Source organism: Bufo bufo, chromosome 1, assembly GCF_905171765.1.
Source record: "Bufo bufo chromosome 1, aBufBuf1.1, whole genome shotgun sequence".
Taxonomy (NCBI): Eukaryota; Metazoa; Chordata; class Amphibia; order Anura; family Bufonidae; genus Bufo; species Bufo bufo.
The window spans coordinates 77,847,047-77,871,175 of record NC_053389.1 but is presented as its reverse complement, the minus strand read 5'-3'; the positions used below and the strand labels follow the sequence as shown (position 1 = coordinate 77,871,175).

Below are 24,129 nucleotides of genomic sequence, written 5' to 3'. Positions count from 1 at the left end.
CTGGAGGCCCTACAAAAGTCTCTGGGTCTGCCATGTATGAAAGCCAATGAGGCCTTTCAAGTTCCCTGGGACCTAGCAGAAAATGTAAAAAAAAAAAAAAAAAGAAGAGAATTCCACACAAAAAAAGGAATCACTCTTTTCTCTTATTCAGTCATTTATAATTGGTAAAAAAATAAAATAAAATAAATTACACATAATTGGTATTGCCCTATCCGTAACGACCTGATCTATAAAAGAATCGCATTACTTATCCGACACTGTAAACGCTGCAAAAAAATAAAAAAACAATGAAAGAATTGCTTTTGGATACCTCACCTCCCCAAAAAATAGTATAAAAAGCCCTCACACAGCTCCAATAAAATAAAAAAATAAAATAAAAGTTCTGTCTACGGCGATGCAAAACATTTTTTTAAATAAAAAAGTGATTTTAGTATTAGAACATTTAAAAAATATATAACGTTGGTATCGTTGTAATCGTACTGACCCCCAGAATAAAGTTATTTTATTTTTCACCCCTCAAGGTGAACATAAAAATAAAACATTGACAGAATTGCTATTATTTGGCCACCTCACCTCCCAAAAATAGAACTAAATGTGATCACAAATTCATACAGTATGTACCCCAAAATGGTACTACAGCCCATTTCAAGCCCTCACACAGCTATGCTGACATAAAAACTAAAATGTTATGGATGTTAATATATGGCGATGCAAAATATAACTGATTTTTATTAAAGTGATTTTATGATGGTCAAGTAGTAAAACATGAAAAAAAAAAATAAGCTTGGTATTTTCATGATTGTATCAACCTGCAGAATAAAGGTATCATATCATCTATACCAGCGGTCCCCAACCGCTGGGCCGCGGCCCAGGACCGGGCCCTGGAAGATTGTTTTCCGGGCCGCGGTAGTACAGAGGAGCGGAGACGTCCGTGATAGGTTAATGCTCTATGACACACTGGCCGTTGCCAGGGGCGGCCCTAGAGACTGTAGCCCTGGTGGACTGGCTGGTACCAGAGAGCGCGCAGACTTAGGGCTCATGTTCCGGTAAAATTCAGAGCTCTGTCCGGTGCCCTCAGCGGGAGTATGAGGCGGCTACGGGCAGCAGGTAATCAGTCAGACTGTGGCGAGTTGGACAGGGGGCAGACGGCGAGGGTGACACATAACAGGTTCCTATCTCCTGTGCATCACTGAGTGTCGTTCCGCGATCTGCCCTGCCAATGTCGCGCTTCACATCTGTGATCCATCCATTACACGGGGGGGATGGGGATATGTGCGAGCAGCCGGCATGGTGATAGTGTCGAGTCGACACATGTGGAGGTCTGTCATCTGTGCACTTACCCGTCTATCGGTCGCAGCGCATCATCTCCAGGGCAGTTGAAAATGGCGAAGCCTTTACCAGAGCCCAGCCTGTACTTATGTGCTAACTGTCCGGCAGACATCAGAGCCCGTGTCCCGGTGAGAGAGGCTCGGCGGGGGGAGAGTTAGTGCAGGGGAGGCAGATCGGGAGCACAGGCAGCGGCGCTGCACTCACTGACAAGTGGAGGGAGGACAATCAGCCCATCATCCTCCTGCTGTACACAGCTGGGGACATGATGGGGCTGCGGGCAGTGTAACATCCCGGGGCACCAAGTGCTGCCAGGTCCCTGCACGGCCGGCTCTGCGGCGGTAAATGATGCGCTCTGCAAAGTTTGTAATGTCTGCCTGCTGCAGCCAAGTTGGCCTCGAGCACGGCCATGAATCCAGCGGGGAGCTGCATACCTGCTGCCATCATTAGGCCGGAGCTCCTGCTAGCCACAACTGGTGGCCATTCCTGCACCGTGCTCCATCCCTGCAGTTACCATTCGGCCACTTCTTAGTTCTGTCCCTTTCTAGGAAAGCTGGGTGACAGCCTTTATACCACACAGAAAGCTGGGTGGCAGCTCCTAGGAGAGCTGTGTGGTATACAGGCTGTCTGTCACCCAGCTTTCCTGGTCTCCTGAGGAGAATATCTCAGTATAGGAACATTTAGATATGTTATCATATGATTTACCCATTCAGGAGTCTTGGAAAGCCGGGTTGCAGCTCCTATAAGAACTAAGACTACTGAATGGCCAAATCATCTGATGACTTCTCTATAAGTTCCCGTACTGATATATATTCTCCTCAGTGACGTCACAGCGCAGGGATTATACATACAGTGACGTCACAGCGCAGGGATTATACATACAGTGACGTCACAGCGCAGGGATTATACAAATAGTGACGTCAGTGTCACGTGTTATTTTTGTAGCTGAAAATAAGGCTTTATAAAGTAAAAAAAAAAAAATGGCTCCTAACTTTTTTAGCTGGCTCTTAGATTCCAAGGAAATTTGTCAAGCCCTGCCATAAGGTCACCTATTATTAATCTGAGGTACATGGTGCTATTACATTAGTACCCCCCATGTACCTCACATTTAAAGTAGATGGCCCCAAGCACCTCAAAAAATAATGGGCTGACCAGCACCCCTAAGCCCCGCCCACCCACTAAGCCCCGCCCCATAACCCCCCACCCCACCCGGTCCCTGGGAAAATTGTCGTCCGTGAAACTGGTCCTTGGTGCAAAAAAGGTTGGGGACCACTGATCTATACCACATGGTGAACCTCATGAAAAAAAAACAAAAAACATTGACAGAATTGCAATATTTGCACCACCTTCCCTTCTGAGCCCTGCTTTGTCCCCATACAGCAGTTTATGAACACATTTGGGGTATTTCTGAACTCAGGAATAATTGTGTAAAAATTATGGGGTGCTTTTTCTCTTTTTGTAACTCTTTTGAGGCTAAAGCAACATACTATTGGAAAAAAAATTTAAATTTTTGGGGTTGCTTTTTCTCCTGTTCACCCATCTATAAAAGAAATTAGTTAAAACTACATATTTTTGTTAACATGTAATGTTTTATTTTCATGCCCCAATTCTAATAATGTCCATGTGGGACACATGCTTACTCCCTATATTAATTCCTTGAAATGTGTAATTTCCAAAATGAGGTGTCACCGCCAGCTCTCTGAGAAGGTCTGGCAGACGTTCTTCTGTACCTCTTGCATGATGTTCTTTGTTTTGGTTTCACTTTGTCATTTCCTTTCCTTCTCCCAGCTGTCACCTATTCACACTAATTGCCTCCCTTTATATTCCCTCCCATACTGCCTCACTTTGCGGTTTATTTTACTTCCTGGATTGAAGTGATCACTGCTGGAGACTTCTGTTACTGCTTGTTCAGATAAGTCATTTCTTGTATTGTATTTACTTTCTGGCTTGATTCTAGGTGACCCTGACTCCCTCCGTATTAAGTGCAGGGAGCCGGTGGTCGTGTCCCCTCACTATTATAGGGTTTTCAGGTGTCACACAGTCTAGGTACGAGGGCATGCAATCGTCTACCTCTGAGACCTTTGTATGAGCTTAGCAGTCAGGGTGAGCTCTTAGGGTTTTCCAGGGGTCACCTTTATGCTCCTTAGTTTGGGATCAAGCCAGTCGGATGTTTATCCATAACTTCCAGCTATCTGCAATATCATCCGTGACATTATAAACCGCCATTACCGTCTTAAGCATGGATCCGGTTACAGCCTTGATTGACCGCATGCAGGGTCTTTCACTGGAGGTAGCAGATCTCCGTAAAACTGTGTCTCAGTTTCAGGTGACTGGTTCTGCTTGCGTTCATGGAGTTTGTTCAGAGCCTAAAATCTCGCTTCCGGATACGTTCCCTGGGGGTAGTGAGAATTTTGTTCGCTTTAGATGGCTTGCAAACTCCATTTTTGCCTACTTCCCCATTCCTCTGGTGATGAGGAGAAGAGGGTGGGGATCATCATATTGCTACTCAGGGATAACGCTGAGTTATGGGCCTTTTCGCTGCCGGTGGGGGCACGGCCTCTCCGATCGGTAGATGAATTTTTTGTAGCCCTGGGGAAGATATATGATGACCCGGATCGTATTGCTCTGGCTGAATCTAAACTGCGTCTTTTATGCCAGGGTAAACAGTCCGCAGAGATATATTGTTCTGAATTTCGGAGATGGGCAGCTGATACTGGTTGGAACGATGCTGTACTCCGAAGTCAATTTTGCCATGGTCTTTCGGAGGGATTGAAAGATGCATTTGCGTTTCATGAGAGACCTGCCTTGTTGGACTCTGCCATGTCTCTAGCTGTCCGTATTGACAGGCGTCTTAGAGAGAGAGGAGAGACCACTCCTTCATGTCATATTTAGTCCAAGGACAGTGGGGCGGTCTCATTCAGTGCGCAGGGGCCTCAGTCTCTCTCAATCCCCTCTGAGCAGGAGGCCATGCAGCTGGGTTTGCTTGCCTCTGATAGTAGAGGATTCAGCTCTCAGAGGAGGGTTTGTTTCTTTTGTGGGGGAATAAATCATTTGGCTAATGTTTGCCCCTCTAGGAGATTCAGGGAGTTTTCTGAGGGTAATAAAGAAACAAAAAGAAAAAAAACCTCTAAAAACTTTCCATTTGCTACTATTGGCAGGGTTGATGCAGAAATTGAAGGTTTGCCGTTTGCTTGTAGTTCCCGTTTTGTCCTACCTGCCAGGGTGGCGCTAGATAGCAAGAACATTGTTTGTGAGATTTTTGTAGATAGTGGAGCAGCTGTCAATCTCATTGATAATCAATTTGCTATAACACATGGTTTCCAGGTATGTACTTTGGAAAAGGATATACCTGTTTTTGCTATCGATTCCGCTCCACTTTCTCAAAAATCGTTAAAGGGCATAGTTCACAATATCCGTTTGACTGTGGGTGATGCTCATGTTGAGGATATGTCATGTTTCGTCCTAAGTGGATTACCTACTCCTCTAGTGTTGGGGCTACCCTGGCTCACTAAACATAACCCCACCATTGATTGGGAAGCAAGGCAAATAAATGCTTGGAGTGACTTCTGCAGAGAGAATTGCGTCACGGCGTCTGTTTCAGAGGTTTCTACCAAGACTGTACCATCTTTTCTCTCTGAATTTTCGGATGTGTTTTCCGAGAGTGGTGTCCAAGAGCTGCCCCCTCACCGGGAGTACAATTGCCCTATTAATCTCATCCCAGGCGCCAAACTGCCAAAATCTCGTTTATACAATCTCTCCCAACCTGAAAGAGTCGCTATGCGTACTTATATCTCTGAGAGCCTGAGAAAGGGACACATCCGACCCTCGAAGTCACCTGTTGCCGCTGGGTTTTTTTTTGTTAAGAAAAAAGATGGTTCTTTAAGACCTTGTCTGGATTTCAGGGAGCTGAACTGTATCACAATTCGTGACCCATATCCGCTTCCTCTGATCCCGGACCTGTTTAACCAGATTGTTGGGGCTAAAGTTTTTTCTAAGTTGGATTTAAGAGGGGCATACAATCTAGTCAGGGTCAGGAAAGGGGACGAATGGAAGACGGCCTTCAATACCCCTGAGGATCATTTCGAGAATTTGATTATGCCCTTTGGTTTGATGAATGCTCCAGCCGTCTTCCAACATTTTGTGAACAGTATTTTTTATCATGTAATGGGGAAATTTGTACTGGTGTATCTAGATGACATTTAGATTTTTTCTCCTGATTTCAAAACTCATAGGGACCACCTACGTCAGGTCTTGCTCATTCTGCGGGAGAATAAATTGTACGCTAAACTGGAAAAATGTGTGTTTGCGGTTCCGGAGATTCAATTTCTTGGTTTTCTTCTCTCCGCTTCTGGTTTTCGCATGGACCCTGAGAAGGTCCGCGCTGTGCTTGATTGGGAGCTCCCTGAGAATCAGAAGGCGCTGATGCGGTTTTTGGGTTTTGCCAATTATTACAGAAAGCTCATTTTGAATTATTCCTCTGTTGTTAAGCCACTCACTGATATGACAAAAAAGGGGGTAGATTTTTCCTCCTGGTCGGTAGATGCGCTTAAGGCCTTTTCTAGTATCAAGGAGAGTTTTGCTTCCGCTCCCATTTTGGTACAACCTGATGTCTCTCTACCTTTTATTGTTGAGGTGGATGCTTCTGAGGTGGGTGTGGGTGCGGTCTTATCTCAGGGTCCCTCTCCTGCCAAATGGCGACCGTGTGCCTTTTTCTCAAGGAAACTCTCCTCCGCAGAGAGAAATTACGATGTGGGAGATAGGGAGTTGTTGGCCATCAAATTAGCTTTTGAGGAATGGCGCCATTGGCTAGAGGGAGCCAGACACCCTATTACCGTGTTTACTGACAATAAGAATTTGGCCTACTTGGAATCAGCCAAGTGTCTGAACCCGAGACAGGCCAGATGGTCTTTATTCTTTTCTAGATTTAATTTTGTTGTCACGTTCCGCCCAGGGGTTATAAATGTGAAGGCTGATGCCCTGTCACGTTGTTTTCCGGGAGGGGGGAACTTTGAAGACCCGGGTCCCATTTTGGCTGAAGGGGTGGTCGTCTCTGCTCTTTATCCTGATTTGGAGGCAGAGGTTCAGGCAGCCCAGGCAGAGGCTCCTGATCTTTGTCCTCCTGGGAGGTTGTTTGTGCCTCTCGCTTTACGACACAAGGTTTTTAAGGAGCACCACGATACTGTCCTTGCTGGGCACCCGGGGAGTAGAGCCACAGTGGATCTCATTGCTCGGAGATTCTGGTGGCCGGCTCTTCGATCTGCGCTCGTGCCAAGGTCCCTCATTCACGGCCATCGGGTTCTCTCCTCCCGTTACCCATTCCTTCCCGTCCTTGGACGCATCTGTCCATGGACTTCATTACGGACCTGCCTCGTTCCTCGGGGAAGACTGTGATTCTGGTAGTAGTGGACCGTTTTAGCAAAATGGCGCATTTCATTCCCTTTCCTGGGTTACCCAATGCTAAGACGCTGGCGCAAGCATTTGTTGATCACATTGTCAAATTGCATGGCATTCCTTCCGACATCGTTTCTGATAGGGGCACGCAATTTGTTTCCAGATTCTGGAAAGGCCTTCTGTTCTCGCTTGGGGGTTCGGTTGTCCTTCTCTTCTGCTTTTCACCCGCAGTCGAATGGTCAGACCGAACGCGTCAATCAGAATCTGGAGACATATCTGCGCTGTTTTGTGGCAGAGAATCAGGAGGATTGGTGTTCTTTTTTGTCCCTTGCTGAGTTTGCTTTAAATAACCGTCGCCAGGAGTCCTCTGATAAGTCACCATTTATTGGTGCATATGGGTTTCATCCGCAGTTTGGGACATTCTCTGGAGAGGGGTCTTCTGGTTTACCTGATGAGGAGAGATTTTCCTCGTCTTTGTCATTTATTTGGCAAAAGATTCAGGGTAATCTGAGGAGGATGAGTGAGAGATATAAGCATGTGGCGGATAAGAGACGTGTGCCTGGTCCGGACCTGAATGTGGGTGATCTGGTGTGGTTGTCTACTTAGAATATCAAACTGAAGGTTCCCTCCTGGAAGTTGGGTCCTAAGTTTATTGGGCCTTACAAGATCTTGTCCGTCATCAATCCCGTTGCCTTCCGTCTTGATCTTCCTCAGACTTGGAAGATCCATAATGTTTTTCACAGGTCCCTATTAAAACCTCGTTCATTGGGAGGGTTATGGTCCTGAGGAGAGGATGTGGGTCCCTGTGGCGGCCACTCGTCTCATCAGGGATTTCCATAGGTCCCATCCTGAGAAGGTGGGCTCTGAGTGTCCGGAGTCCACTCGTAGAGGGAGGGGTACTGTCACCGCCAGCTCTCTGAGACGGTCTGGCAGACGTTCTTCTGTACCTCTTGCATGATGTTCTTTGTTTTGGTTTCACTTTGTCATCTCCTTTCCTTCTCCCAGCTGTCACCTATTCACACTAATTGCCTCCCTTTATATTCCCTCCCATACTGCCTCACTTTGCGGTTTATTTTACTTCCTGGATTGAAGTGATCACTGCTGGAGACTTCTGTTACTGCTTGTTCAGATAAGTCCTTTCTTGTATTGTGTTTACTTGCTGGCTTGATTCTAAGTGACCCTGACTCCCTCCGTATTAAGTGCAGGGAGCCAGTGGTCGTGTCCCCTCACTATTATAGGGTTTTCAGGTGTCACACAGTCTAGGTACGAGGGCATGCAATCGTCTACCTCTGAGACCCTTGTATGAGCTTAGCAGTCAGGGTGAGCTCTTAGGTTTTTCCAGGGGTCACCTTTATGCTCCTTAGTTGGGGATCAAGCCAGTCGGATGTTTATCCATAACTTCGAGCTATCTGCAATATCATCCGTGACATGAGGTCCTTTTTGGCAGACGGGCTCAAATGATTTTGTACAAAATGCATTGGACAAGCATCTCACTTTATAAATAAGCATAGCATTAGCACTATAATATTTGGCATTATTGTACTTTATCTGATTTGCAGGGTGCTGCTGCATTGTCTCTTTTTGTCCTTTTTGGAGAGAGTTATGTTCTGAAAACCTGTAATGGTGCCTGAACAACAACGCTTTAGTGTGGGGGGAAACCCCACACTGAACATGGGAGGGAAAAGGGAAAAGTAAATAAGGCCTGAAAACTAGGAAAGGAAGATGGACACCTCCTAGTGAAAACCCTAATGAAAGCCCTGACTGACTACCAGTATGAACAGACCCCAGAGGTAGGTGAGTTCATACACAGGAATACCTAAAGTCCTATCTAACCCTAAAGGACCCTGGTACTAATGACAGGAAAGAGACATCCTGTTTCTCCAAAAGGAAGGATGAACGGGAGTCTCCCTAAGGCCTAATACAAAACAACAAAGAAATGCAACACACAGAAAAGCCAAAATAAAAAGGGAAAGGTAAAACTTAACTTCCAAGAAGCTATGGCAGCACCAGGGACTCAGCCGAGATCCAAACACCAGCTATCCACAGGTCCAACTGAAGCTATAAACCGCACAGCATTGTGGGAGAAACAACTATAAATGGGGAAAGTTAAATGTCCACGATAGCAACACCTGGAGGCTAAGGGTGTGGCCAGTACCAGAAACAACACAGACGCCTATTGATCCACAAGGTAAACATGTCAAATCAAACCACGTGTTGCCAGTATCAAAGATCTCCTACCACTCACTGTCGCAGGGACGTCCGTATGTGTCGGTACGTCCGTGACACAAGGTAGTACATGAAGTTGCATTTCTTTTTTTGACCTGCTGTTTTCCAAAAATGGATTAAAATTAGAAATCTGCCCGCAAAAAATGAAAGGTTTGACAAACTTCCTAAATGCCGTTTTGTATACTATGAGGGGTCCAGTTTTTAAAATAGTGTGATTTAAAGGGAACTCTTAAATATAGGACTCTCAAAGTCACTTCAGAACTAAATAGGCCTCTAAAATAAAATTTGGAAACTTTCTTGAAAATTTGTAAAATTCCTGCTAAACTTTTAACTGCTCCAAAATACAAAAGTGTGGTTCAAAAATGATCCTGGCATACAGTGGACCTTTGGTAAATATTAATTATTAAGGGTCATCTGTCAGCAGATTTGTACCTATGATACTGGCTGACCTGTTACATGTGCACTTGGCAGCTGAAGGCGTCTGTGTTGGTCCCATGATCATATGTATCCGCATTACTGAGAAAAATTATGTTTTAATATATGCAACTTAGCCCATGCAAACAACGGGGGTGTTGCCGTTACACCTAGAGGCTCCATTCTTTCTGCAACTACCACGTCATCTGCACTTTGATTGACAGGGCCAGGTGTGATGACGTTTTAACTGCCTGGCCCTGTCAATCAAAGTTAAGAGGGCACAGCAGTTACAGAGAGAGCAGAGCCTTTACGTGTAACAGCAACGCGACCCATTGCTCCTAGAGGCTTATTTGAATTTATTAAAACATCATTTTTCTCAGCAATGCGGCCACATATGAACATGAGACCAACACAGATGCCTTCAGCTGCCAAGTGCACATGTAACAGATCAGTCAGTGTCATAGGTACAAATCTGCTGAGAGATGAACTTTAAGTATTTTGTGAGCTATAACTATCGGTCTTAAAAGCAGAGAAATTCAAATTTGGAAAATTGCAAATTTTGTTACATTTTCATTCCATTTTTTCTTTTTGTTACTGTAATGGCATTTAAGTGTATGGCATATGAAATACCAGTCTTACTAAATCTCCTCCAATACTGTATATTTCTTTGGGCTACAGCTGTAGATGTAATCATCATATCAGTACCTATACACTAGTACAAATTTTCACTGTCCAAGTGTTAGTGCCAGCTAGAGTGACTGTCCCTGTAATAATGCTCTACAACACTGCCCTTTAAAGGGATTGTCCTGGATTAGAAAATCATGGCTGCCTTGGCACCACCCCTGTCCATGGGCTCTGTCTGGTATTGCAGCTACCGGTAAGTTCCATTGAATTGGCCAAGTTGCAATTCCGCACCAAACAAGTGGACTTCTGTGGCCCCCGTTCTTGGAAGAAAGCAGCCATGTTTTTCTAAACTAGGACAACCGCTTTAAGGAATTATGCACACATTGGTGAATCACAGACGCAGTTCTTTCTGTGTTCTCAATGGACAGCACACAAATCCACTGATTTTATTCACATATCCATGTTTTTCAACTGACCCACGACTACTTTGGTCCATGTTGTGGACCAAGCACGCCCACTGAAGTCTATGGCTTCGTGAAAACCACAGATGGCATCCATGTTGGGTCAGTAGTTTGCACTGATAATTGGAATGAGGTTCTCTGGAAATCCCATTTCAGCCGTGTGTTACACAGATGCCATACGGAGGACACAAATTGGACATACAGACCAAAAACTGATCCTACATTGACAATGTCATAGTTGACGCACTGACCGTTTTTTTCATGGATGTGGGAATAAGGCCTAATAATGCAAATAAAAAGCACCCATATTACTGCAAGCGCAGTGTCCCTGTGATATCATCTATAGACTATTGTATGAATGGTATAATATCTTATTGCTCATTTATAATAAAACATGCGTATGAGGCACATGTGAAGTATAGAAATTAATATTGTTACTAATACCGTATGTTCTCTGTCTTATTGCTTCCATTAGTGGACTTCACTCATAAACCAGGTATGTGTTGTCTGCTAATAGTATGGACTGTGCTGCCCTGCCTGTTGTCTCTCTGCAAAAATGGATGCCACGACTGCATTATATATAGTTTGTTATTTACCCTTTTGTGGAATACATGGAGAGTTAGTCCTCCAAAAAGGGGGATAAAACAGCTTAAAGGGGCTATCTGCTTTTTTCAATATTGACAGCTGATCGGCGGGGATGCCAGGAGTTGGTCCCCCTGCTGATCAACTGTTTGAAGAGAAAGCAGCACCTGTACGTGTTTTCCTCATTGCTTACCTGCTCGCCGCCAACATCGCCAACATCTCAGCCATCCCATTCACTTCTATGGGATGGCTCTGTCCTATTCACTTGAATGGAAGGAGCCGTCCCATAGAAGTGAATGGGGATACCATAGTTGTAATTACACCTGCTCACCACTGCGATGTTGACGGCGAGCAGGTAAACAGTTAAGATAAAGCAGCAATCATATGAGTGCCGCTTTCTATTCAACCAGCTGATCGGCAGGGGTGCCAGGGGTCAGACCCCCGCCGTTCTGATATTGATGACCTATCCTAGTGTAAAGGAACGAGCCGTCCCATTGAAATGAATTGGACGGCTTCTTGTAATTACACCTGCTGACCGCTGCTGTTGCGACGGCGAGCAGGTAAACAATGAAGGGAAGGCTGCGCTGGCACAGAGCGCGCCTTCTCTTATACCAGCTGATCGGTTGAAATAACTTGGATAACCCCTTTAAGATGCAAAACCTAAACTGTGTCATTCTAGATATCCTAATAAAGTGCAATGTCTCTATGTTACAGGGCAAATTATCTGCAAGCAAGGGACACAGAAGCCATGCTATAAAATAATTTACTTTCATGATACCTCAAGAAGGTTGTCCTTCCAGGAAGCACAGGACGAATGTAAGCGGGATGGTGGTCACCTGATAACAATAAAGACTGAAGCAGAGCAGAAATTCATCCAGAAGCTGATCCAGAGTCTCACAGGTTCTGACGGGGACTTCTGGCTCGGCCTCCGGAGAACTGAAGATGAATCACCAAATTCCAGTGACTGTCAGAATCTATACACATGGGTTGATGGGAGCAAACCAACATTTTGGTATGTATTAATAACTGAAGTTCATCCGCATTTCTGATCATTTCTGTTTATCTGTTGAAGCTCAAGTGGTTTTTTTTGTGAGATTTTGCTATGAAATAGCTGGAGTAAAGTGCTTGGCTAAAGGAAAGTTCAAAACCAGTAATGGGCAAACTGGACGACATGTGACCCATACATGTTCTGTCTGCATTTTCCATTATGCTATGTTGATCACCACTGTTCCATACCCTCTCTGTAAGAAAGGGTTGTTTGCATTTGATAATTTAGACTACACAACTAAATCTTTAATTGCGACTACTCTACCTCTTGCCCTGTATGAGTTTAGGATTTGTGCCAGACCACAGCAGCAGTGCTATTAATGGAATAAGCCGGAGGGAGCTGTATCAAAATATATGTAAGCAACCCTAATAGGATTAGGAATCTTTTAAGTAAAGGGAATTTCTAGGAACATATTACCAGTAAAACAGAATTAGGGACGATTTATACTGTCAAAATTACATTGAATTAATTCAGTGGTGGAAGCAAGCAATTTTTACCTTTTGTGTCATTCCTAACTCCGCATAGATTGTAATACAACATATAATGCAACAGCTCTCTGCGAACCAAATAAAGTACAAAACATATTATATTGCTTATGCTATGCTAATAAAGTAGAGATGCTTGGCAAATAATTTGAGCCCGTCTGCCGCACGTCAAGGCGATCTCTGTAAGACGGGAACCTAACACTAAATTCTACCTATTAAGTGCCATAACAGCGACTATGAAATTCAGGGGGTGTAGGTTCCACATGCATGCTGGATACCCTTTGGTTTTTATAATTTTTTGGTGCCAAAACGGCATAGATTGTAAGCTCTTGTGGGTAGGCTTTCACTCTTTTGTTTTAATTGTTGACTTGTTTGTTGCAATGTAATGTTTGATTTTGTCTGTGCATGAATTGTAAAACATTGCAGAATATGTTGGCGCTCTGTATAATATATATACACTCACCTAAAGAATTATTAGGAACACCATACTAATACGGTGTTGGACCCCCTTTTGCCTTCAGAACTGCCTTAATTCTACGTAGCATTGATTCAACAAGGTGCTGATAGCATTCTTTAGAAATGTTGGCCCATATTGATAGGATAGCATCTTGCAGTTGATGGAGATTTGAGGGATGCACATCCAGGGCACGAAGCTCCCGTTCTACCACATCCCAAAGATGCTCTATTGGGTTGAGATCTGGTGACTGCGGGGGCCATTTTAGTACAGTGAACTCATTGTCATGTTCAAGAAACCAATTTAAAAAGGATTCGAGCTTTGTGACATGGTGCATTATCCTGCTGGAAGTAGCCATCAGAGGATGGATACATGTTCTCATTCTGTTTACGCCAAATTCGGACTCTACCATTTGAATGTCTCAACAGAAATCGAGACTCAGACCAGGCAACATTTTTCCAGTCTTCAACAGTCCAATTTTGGTGAGCTCGTGCAAATTGTAGCCTCTTTTTCCTATTTGTAGTGGAGATGAGTGGTACCCGGTGGGGTCTTCTGCTGTTGTAGCCCATCCGCCTCAAGGTTGTGCGTGTTGTGGCTTCACAAATGCTTTGCTGCATACCTCGGTTGTAACGAGTGGTTATTTCAGTCAACGTTGCTCTTCTATCAGCTTGAATCAGTCGGCCCATTCTCCTCTGACCTCTAGCATCCACAAGGCATTTTTGCCCACAGGACTGCCGCATACTGGATGTTTTTCCCTTTTCACACCATTCTTTGTAAACCCTAGAAATGGTGGTGCGTGAAAATCCCAGTAACTGAGCAGATTGTGAAATACTCAGACCGGCCCGTCTGGCACCAACAACCATGCCACGCTCAAAATTGCTTAAATCACCTTTCTTTCCCATTCTGACATTCAGTTTGGAGTTCAGGAGATTGTCTTAACCAGGATCACACCCCTAAATGCATTGAAGCAACTGCCATGTGATTGGTTGACTAGATAATTGCATTAATGAGAAATAGAACAAGTGTTCCTAATAATTCTTTAGGTGAGTGTATATATATATATATATATATATACACAAACCGGATTCCAAAAAAGTTGGGACACTATACAAATCGTGAATAAAAACTGAATGCAATGATGTGGAGGTGCCAACTTCTAATATTTTATTCAGAATAGAACATAAATCACGGAACAAAAGTTTAAACTGAGAAAATGTACAATTTTAAGGGAAAAATATGTTGAATCAGAATTTCATGGTGTCAACAAATCCCAAAAAAGTTGGGACAAGGCCATTTTCACCACTGTTTGGCATCTCCCCTTCTTCTTACAACACTCAACCGACGTCTGGGGACCGAGGAGACCAGTTTCTCAAGTTTAGAAATAGAAATGCTCTCCCATTCTTGTCTAATACAGGCCTCTAACTGTTCAATCGTCTTGGGCCTTCTTTGTTGCACCTTCCTCTTTATGATGCGCCAAATGTTCTCTATAGGTGAAAGATCTGGACTGCAGACTGGCCATTTCAGTACCCGGATCCTTCTCCTACGCAGCCATGATGTTGTGATTGATGCAGAATGTGGTCTGGCATTATCTTGTTGAAAAATGCAGGGTCTTCCCTGAAAGAGATGACGTCTGGATGGGAGCATATGTTGTTCTAGAACCTGAATATATTTTTCTGCATTGATGGTGCCTTTCCAGACATGCAAGCTGCCCATGCCACACGCACTCACGCAACCCCATGCCATCAGAGATGCAGGCTTCTGAACTGAGCGTTGATAACAACTTGGGTTGTCCTTGTCCTCTTTGGTCCGGATGACATGGCGTCCCAGATTTCCAAAAAGAACTTTGAATCGTGACTCGTCTGACCACAGAACAGTCTTCCATTTTGCCACACTCCATTTTAAATGATCCCTGGCCCAGTAAAAACGCCTGAGCTTGTGGATCTTGCTTAGAAATGGCTTCTTCTTTGCACTGTAGAGTTTCAGCTGGCAACGGCGGATGGCACGGTGGATTGTGTTCACTGACAATGGTTTCTGGAAGTATTCCTGAGCCCATTCTGTGATTTCCTTTACAGTAGCATTCCTGTTTGTGGTGCAGTGTCGTTTGAGGGCCCGGAGATCACGGGCATCCAGTATGGTTTTACGGCCTTGACCCTTACGCACAGAGATTGTTCCAGATTCTCTGAATCTTCGGATGATGTTATGCACAGTTGATGATGATAGATGCAAAGTCTTTGCAATTTTTCACTGGGTAACACCTTTCTGATATTGCTCCACTATCTTTCTGCGCAACATTGTGGGAATTGGTGATCCTCTACCCATCTTGGCTTCTGAGAGACACTGCCACTCTGAGAAGCTCTTTTTATACCCAATCATGTTGCCAATTGACCTAATTAGTGTTAATTGGTCTTCCAGCTCTTCGTTATGCTCGAATTTACTTTTTCCAGCCTCTTATTGCTACTTGTCCCAACTTTTTGGGGATTTGTTGACACCGTGAATTGGAATCAACGTATTTTTCCTTTAAAATGATACATTTACTCGGATTAAACGTTTGATCTGTCATCTACGTTCTATTACAAATAAAATATTGACATTTGCCATCTCCACATCATTGCATTCAGTTTTTATTCACAATTTGTTTAGTGTCCCAACTTTTTTGGAATCCGGTTTGTATATATATATATATATAGTTTATTACTATTATTATTATTATAAGTAGTCCATAAGCCCTAGGCTTTTATCAAAATTTAAACCCCATCTTTCTCCACCGCCACCCTGCCCTGTTTTATATAGACATCACTACCTTTTTGTGCTACTATTGAAAACCAGCTGTTACCATTATCCTTGTCAAAGGGCTGCATTTCTACATATTGTCATCGCCCACTCCTGACTGATAGTATCAGACTGTACAGAAACCCAATCTATTGACAAAGGTATTGCCCAGTTGTCAATTGGCCCAGGGTATACAAAAACCTTTTTGCGAAATGCAAATATTTCCTACAATAGCTCCTCTATAAATCCAGTGACTCACTGGTGACGTCTCCTCTGATTGTATATGTTCTCTATCCTTTTTTTCTACATCTGTCCCAGAACACCATGATGACTTCTCCTAATGATTGCAGAGTTTTCTGCTGAGGCATTTTTGGTCCCAGGCTTCTGCAGCCATCTCTAGCATCTAATAGCCACACAAATAAATTCAGACCCCAAAGCAAACCCCAGAATAAATACAGGGTCAGACTCTAGAATAAATGCAAAACCCCACCTAAACAAATACAGACCCCAGATCCACTAAACTATTACAGTTCCCAAATCAAACCTCTTTAGCAAATAAAGGCCCCAGAATAGACACCAAAACCTTTTCCCCATTAAATATCCCTTTTTATGTAAAAAAAATATATATATGAAAGAAAGAGAAGCATTTTTAGATTTTTAAACTGAACATGTTGAGTGTGTCAAAATGTAGGTCACAAAGCTGGTAAGAGATCTTGGCGTTACAATGTACCGTAATTGTAGTTTGTCAGAGATCACTGTAGCTAGAGTTCTGGGGAGGGGGGAAGCAGCCAGATCAATACCCTGTTGTGTACACAGCTGTGTAATATAAGGATGGTTCTGGTACGCCTATTCCACCTTGTAGTTTTGTCTAATTCTGAGGTGTTTGGACCACCAGACAAAAAGGGAGAAAAGACTTTCCTTTGCTAAAAATCAGGGATCTTTTTCTGACACAATTAAATGAATGGAATTCTATGCTGCCTTCGAAAATTCAAACCAATTCTAGTCCTCGGGATCTGTTTCTTCATATCAACAACTGACCTCTCTCCTAGACTAGCCTCATCTTAGCTTTAAATCTACAATTTTATAAGCAATTAAAATACACTGAGATTTCAACAGGAATCCATCTTCTACAGTTCTGCTTCTATAGAGTCATGAAAGATTCCTTTTGGGAAAAGGACCTTCTAGATGTGTTTGATTGAAAGAAAATGGCTATACAATTATGTCTGGATGATATTTAACTGCTGAGAAATTGCATTAAATGGACCCAAGTTACCAGATGTGTGTTGGAAATGTTGTGATGAGAAAGGTTCATGTCTTCATGTATGGTGGTCTCATAGTAGGCCCTTTTTAGCTGAATATTTTTAATATCACAAATCAGATTTGTAAAATAAACTTACCACTTCAAGCCAAAGTATTACCCATTTATTCTTTCCAACCCAACTCGGATAACAACAGCAAATCAAATATTGATGACCTACTGTATCTAGAGGATAGGTCATCAGTTAGAAATAGTTGATAACCCCTTTACTGTTTAGATAAAGTAGACAATCTCTGCTGCTCAATGGAAGACTGTGTGGCTTTATTGCTTTTGGATGACAGGTATATAGATGTTGTAACTACAGTTCTCTCTTGGTCCTCCTTTATCACCCACTCCTTATGTGTACTCACAGGTTTTGTTGAGATCATTCCTATTCAAATTTCACTCCTGTCAGATTGAGTCTTTAAAGAATCAGTTTGTGCTTTGTCATTATGCTTTTTTATTATTGCATTCTATTTTGGACTAAAATTTGTCTTAATTGGTCTTTATTAAACAATGTCAGCAGAGATCTGTTCTCACTGGTTTCACAAATATCATTTACATGCAGTGTTTAGGGTTACTCCTAAGGACATTATCTAAGTGGCTCCCCTTGCCTTCACCCTTTAACCCCTGTACAGGGATCTGGTCTCCATTGCAGGGGAACCACCAGGCTGCAATCTTCTGGAGCAGTGTCCGTTCAGTAACAGCTGACTCAGGCAGGTCAAGCAGACTCCAGGATCAGTATGATAAACAGGCGGGGGTCAGGGCAGAACAGGTATAATTCAGTAAACAGGCCAAAGTCAGGCATAGGAAATCTGATTATACCAAAACAGATTTGCAGGGACTAACAAGCGAGGAACCTTCTTTACTTAGGCACCTACCCACAATGGAAGGCCCCTGCCAGAAGGGCAAGTGTTTCGGTGGTCATGCCCGCCAAGAGAGGCGAGACCTCGGCAAGCACGGACCACCAATATAACGCCCATGCTGCAGCATGTCAATTTCTGTTATGAATATCTGCTGTAGATTTCACCGTTAGCAGCAGATTTAAAATCCACAACGCATGTCAGTTTATGCTGCAGACTTCTTCTGCAGCTTGTGCATGACATCTCATCAACTTGACTGACACTGTAAAGTGCTGAGGATAGGCTGAATACCTGGACATACACTTACAAAGGGACATTTATTAAGCCCTTTATGCCACTATTTTGGTGTAAAAAAGTTGCACATTATGGCGCACACCATATGTGCACCATCATTTGTGATTTTTTGGGGGGGGGATTCTCGACACTTTTCCACCTTCCGCTTTTACTATAACTTTTGCCAGAAAGTAGTGGACAATATAGCCAGCTACAGACAGACTTCACTTTCTGGTGCACTGCAGGGCAGAGATGCGCTTGATATGTTAAGAGGCATCTGCCTCGTAATAAATTAGGGGCATCTCACGCCAGTACATGGAGATTAAGAATGGCATATGGATACGCCAGCCTTGATAAATGTCCCCCATGGTCTCTGTAGTAAAGTGTCCCCCATGTCTGAAGTGTCTAGACAGGAGTCACAAGTGGACAATGTGGGAACCAAGATGGATGCTTTGTGAACAGCACACCAAGAATGTGATTTGGCAGCTCAGTCCCCTTCCCAATTAGCTTACACGCGTCTTTCTTGGGAAGCAGTGTGTGCTCGGTGGCAGCCCTCCAGTAAACATTAAAAGCATAATATTTGAAGTCAGTTTTGCTTGAGTCTGCACTGGAGTATTTTACACCAAATTTATCAAATGCTTTGTTAAAACTGGCACATCTTTAAACCTAACAGTTTTTTCTAGAAATGTTACTCCTATCCATTTACCTCCCCCCCCCCCTTCCCACTGGAGTGAGGTTGACACTATTTTGGGACATTTTTTTTTTAAGTCCCAGTGATAAATCTGGAGTGAAACAAATTAATAGAGCTAACCATTCCCACTTTCCCACCCACTTTTGAAAACTGGAGTGGTGTAATTATAAACAAGGAACCCCAAAACGTTGCAAAAGCCCCATTTTACGACTTTTTAAATCCAGAATTCTCTAGCACAGAGCATGATAGATTCCCCCCTTTGTTTTGATATAGAGAGGGGTGGTGCTGTATGGGTAGCATATCCCACCATATCGCTATACAGTGGAATGCGTTGCGGCATTTCATCAGGGAGTACGACATATACCTCCAAAGTAGGCTGCACATATTGATGGAAAAGGAGCCTTATCCATTCCATTCTCCCATTATTTTACATGAATCTGCCTACAATATAAAATGTGGTGACTGTGCAGGCTGCCTCCTCTAATTTACTTCACCTTAGCTGACTTTTCAGTGAATGATCTTCATTGCAGTGTGCTGATGGACAGGAGTATGCAGTGTATCTTCTAAAGCGCCTAGGAACTAGCAACCCAATAATTAGCCAGAGTAAAGGTTCCGCGGATAACGCGGCTAATGAACAAATGCTTGTTAATTGGGTGGAAGCATTGCTGATGCAGTCACCGAAAGCATCATTTTTGGGCAGCAGATTGTCCTGAGTAAAAAGATCTGCTGCCCAGAAACAATGAAACAATACAACTATCACTGTAGCTATCGTTCATGTACAATCAGTTAATGATTGCTGCATGTAACTACAGCTCTCACTTCCTCTGGCGAGCAGGCAATTATTGAGAACAAACTGTGAAGAGACCTTAGATTACTTTATCAAATCACTTTTAGAATGTGCCATTTAAAAAAAGGTGTTATCGGCATTCATGAAAGGGTTAAAATTTTCAACTTGTCACTATATCCACCATTTGTCTTGTGTCTTCATCATATAGACCAGCACTGCATCCATCATGTAAGTTCTCTCAAAATTCCCATTCAGGGATGTGCTGCCGACAAACCAGGAAACTGTATGGGAATAAAAGCTTCTAGTAACGATTATCTCCCTACTCAGTCCATGTGAAAGGGTCCTTAACGATGCTTGTTATAAACCATTGATCAGTCTATACCAGGGATCAGCAACCTTCGGCACCCAAACTGCTGTAAAACTCCCAGCATGCACACTTGCTTGACTGTTCTTTGACTTTGCTAAGTGCAGGACTGACACAAACACACACAAGAAACTACTGTTCTGTCTTCATACACATTCACACAGTGTGCAGTCTGACATTCAGCATAAACCATTCCTGTCTTCCAAATAAGAGGACTGTTCTTTGTAGTCTAACTTGTTTATTGGCCAACAGGTTGTACTCTTTGTGCGGTGCGTGTGAGTGAGAGATTGTACATTTGATTGGTAAAACTACAAGAATACAAATAACATGTAAAGGTAGGGCCCCACAGCAAATTTTTGTACTGGGCCCCTCCCAAACTTAATGGATGCACTCATACACGCACTCACCACATACATGGATGCAGTCATATACGCACTCACCACATACATGGAGGCACTCATATACGCACTCACCACATACATGGACGCACTCATATACGCACTCACCACATACATGGACGCACTCATACACGCACTCACCACATACATGGACGCACTCACCACATACATGGATGCAGTCATATACGCACTCACCACATACATGGAGGCACTCATATACGCACTCACCACATACATGGACACACTCATACACGCACTCTCCACATACATGGACGCACTCATATACGCACTCACCACATACATGGACGCAGTCATACACGCACTCACCACATACATGGAGGCACTCATATACGCACTCACCACATACATGGAGGCACTCATATACGCACTCACCACATACACGGACGCACTCATATACGCACTCACCACATACATGGACGCACTCATACACGCACTCACCACATACATGGACGCATTCACCACATACATGGATGCAGTCATATACGCACTCACCACATACATGGAGGCACTCATATACGCACTCACCACATACATGGACACACTCATACACGCACTCTCCACATACATGGACGCACTCATATACGCACTCACCACATACATGGACGCAGTCATACACGCACTCACCACATACATGGACGCACTCATACACGCACTCACCACATACATGGATGCACTCACCACATACATGGACGCACTCATATACGCACTCACCACATACATGGATGCACTCACCACATACATGGACGCACTCATACACGCACTCACCACATACATGGACGCACTCATATACGCACTCACCACATACATGGATACACTCATACAGGCACTAACCACATACATGGATGCACTCACCACATACATGGACGCACTCATACACGCACTCACCACATACATGGATGCACTCATATAGGCACTAACCACATACATGGATGCACTCACCACATACATGGACGCACTCATACACGCACTCACTACATACATGGACGCACTCATACACGCATTCACCACATACATGGACGCACTCATACAGGCACTCACCACATACATGGACGCACTCATACAGGCACTCACCACATACATGGACACACTCATACACACACTTACCATATACATGGACGCACTCATACAGGCACTCACCACATACATGCACGCACTCATACACGCACTCACCACATAAATGGACGCACTCATACAGGAACTCACTACATACATGGACGCACGTATACGGCACTCACCACATACATGGAGGCACTCGTACACTCACTACATACATGGACGCACTCATACAGGCACTCACCACATACATGGACGCACTCATACAGGCACTCACCACATACATGGACTCACTCATACACGCACTCACCACATACATGGACAGACTCACATACACACTCACCACATATATGGACATATATACTGTATATATATAGATATATATATATATATATCTATATATATACACACGCACACACACACACATTACATACACATGAACTTACAAGTAGTTATACACCTATTTATACAGACAGACACTTACCTTTCCTGTAGACAGCTGATGTCTGGTCCTCACAGGCAGCCTGGAGAAGTAGGTGCCATCACCCCTCTGTGCCATCCAGGTACAGCAGTGGAGGGGTTAATCAGTAACCTACTATGGGGGGTCAGAGAACAGGACACATGGGGAGGGGGGGGGCAGGCATTCTAGAGCTCTAAGTGCTGGAGAAGCCAGCCTGCTCTACAGTAGCTTCACGCTGGTGAGTGGGGCTTGATCCCATAAAGCTCTGCTATTGGCTGGCAGCTGATGTCCAAGTAAGCTGCCAGCCAATAGAAAACAGAAAGCAGTACTGGCAAGTGGTGTGCCAGTACTGCGGATCCCAGCCTGAGAACGGCCATAGGAGGAGGAGAAGACGGCAATTATACTGTATCTGCTACTCACTAAGGACCTTCAGTGGGAGGAGCTCCAGCACTGCTGATATAATTGGCATCTGCTTCTATAAAGTGCAGCAGTTGTGAGCAGGGGCAGCCCTAGATCTAATGAAAACATTCAGTACTGCTCTGGGGCCCCTTCTGAGCTCAGGCCCCGAAGCAGTCGCTTCCCCTGCTTCCCTGATAGCTACGCCACTGGGTATAAAGCATAGCATGTACTATAACATTTCCATTGACAGTGAAAGCACACGGCAAAATGGTTGCCTATTCATAGGATTACATGTCTAGCTAACAGTAATAACTCCCTGAGTAACAATTATAACTAATTAAACAGCTCTGCATAACATAATAACCAGATATGCTTTTACAAGGATGGTGGAGTTTGAGAAGGAGACATGCAGAAGGAAAGCTCTGCTGATGTGTCCTGGAGACTGGAGACTTCTCTTTCCCAGGATGCTTTGCACTCCCACAATACTTTGCACCACCCACAATGCAGCAGTCTTTGTAACAGGAAAAACAAAGTGCATTACAACTTAACACCGCTACATAGTGCTATAACCACACTAATCACTACAGAAATACCAAAACTGAGACAGACATGATCTGTAATCATTTTCCCTAACCCTGCTGGGCAGAACAACTACACAAAGACGAAGTTGTGCAGGAATGGGTCAAAACCGGGCGGACAATGCAGTACCAAATCAGATGACAAAGGCTAGTCAGAATAGCCAAGCCGAAGTCAGAACCAGATGGGAAACACAGTACCAAATCACGAGACAGAGAGTGGTCAAAGGCAAGCCGAGGTTAATCCAATAAGCAATCCAAACACACACACAAATGAAATGAAAGCACAGCTAGGGAGTCAATGACTATCATTGGCAGTGGTATCTGGCCATGATGGGGTTTAAATAGAGCATTGAGTCCCAGGATCAGAACCTGATAGGTGATGACTCGGTGCTCCATTAGTCAGAACAGAGCACACAGGAATAGAAGAGCTGAGTAATCAGCCCACTGTTAGTTTCCTCCAGCACATGCCCGCTGTGGGGAGAAACAGAGCATTGCATCCTGTTGCTAAGGATGCTGTCGCATGGCTTCCCAGCCCATCTTTCCTGGCGCAGTTTCGCCTAAGATGGAGATTTCACCGCTGGGGCCCGGACAAGTAAGTTTGTGACACAACAGCTGCAGTGTCGGAGGTTGCTCCTCCTGATATATACATTTAGCCATTTTTTTTAGATCTTTTATGTTTTGCTCAAATATGAAGCTAATTTACAAAAAATATTATACCAATCGTATAGGAACTAAAACTTTATACTTTATTACAACATTGAAAATGATTATATATATAGTACATAAATGCAGACTTACACATGATGATGCACACATTTTTGCAAAAAAACATTTTGCAGGGTATTCAGAAAAGAGCAGCTTGGGATCAACATGATATCATACAGTAGACATAACAGTAAGTATAGTGCTTAAAATATTATCCCCCCTCCTCCAAGGTTGCGTATATGGTTTACATGCTCCCTCTTCACCCAGCTGTGTGGTTGACTGGTCACTGTACTTTCACACAACTTCACATAAAACAATAGTATCTGTGACCACAAGAAACTTTGTAATATGTTTTATCAATTAAAAATGTCTAGTTCTCATGATATCAGCGTTTTACTCCCTCCCCCTTTCTAATTGCTTTTTACTTTGAAAAGCGCTTTGAATTCCGACTTGAGGCAGG

The 24,129-nt window shown here is 43.7% G+C and overlaps 1 protein-coding gene across 2 annotated transcripts in view; it reads left to right on the top strand.

Moving 5' to 3' along the window:
- The window catches only part of LAYN (layilin), a 64,307-nt gene that overhangs the window by 15,910 nt on the left and 24,268 nt on the right, over positions 1-24,129 (top strand). For both annotated transcript variants that reach the window (XM_040426503.1, XM_040426496.1), the window contains exon 2: positions 11,739-12,036. In XM_040426503.1, the coding sequence (XP_040282437.1) occupies positions 11,739-12,036 (298 nt within the window). The remainder of the gene's footprint in view (positions 1-11,738; positions 12,037-24,129) is intronic.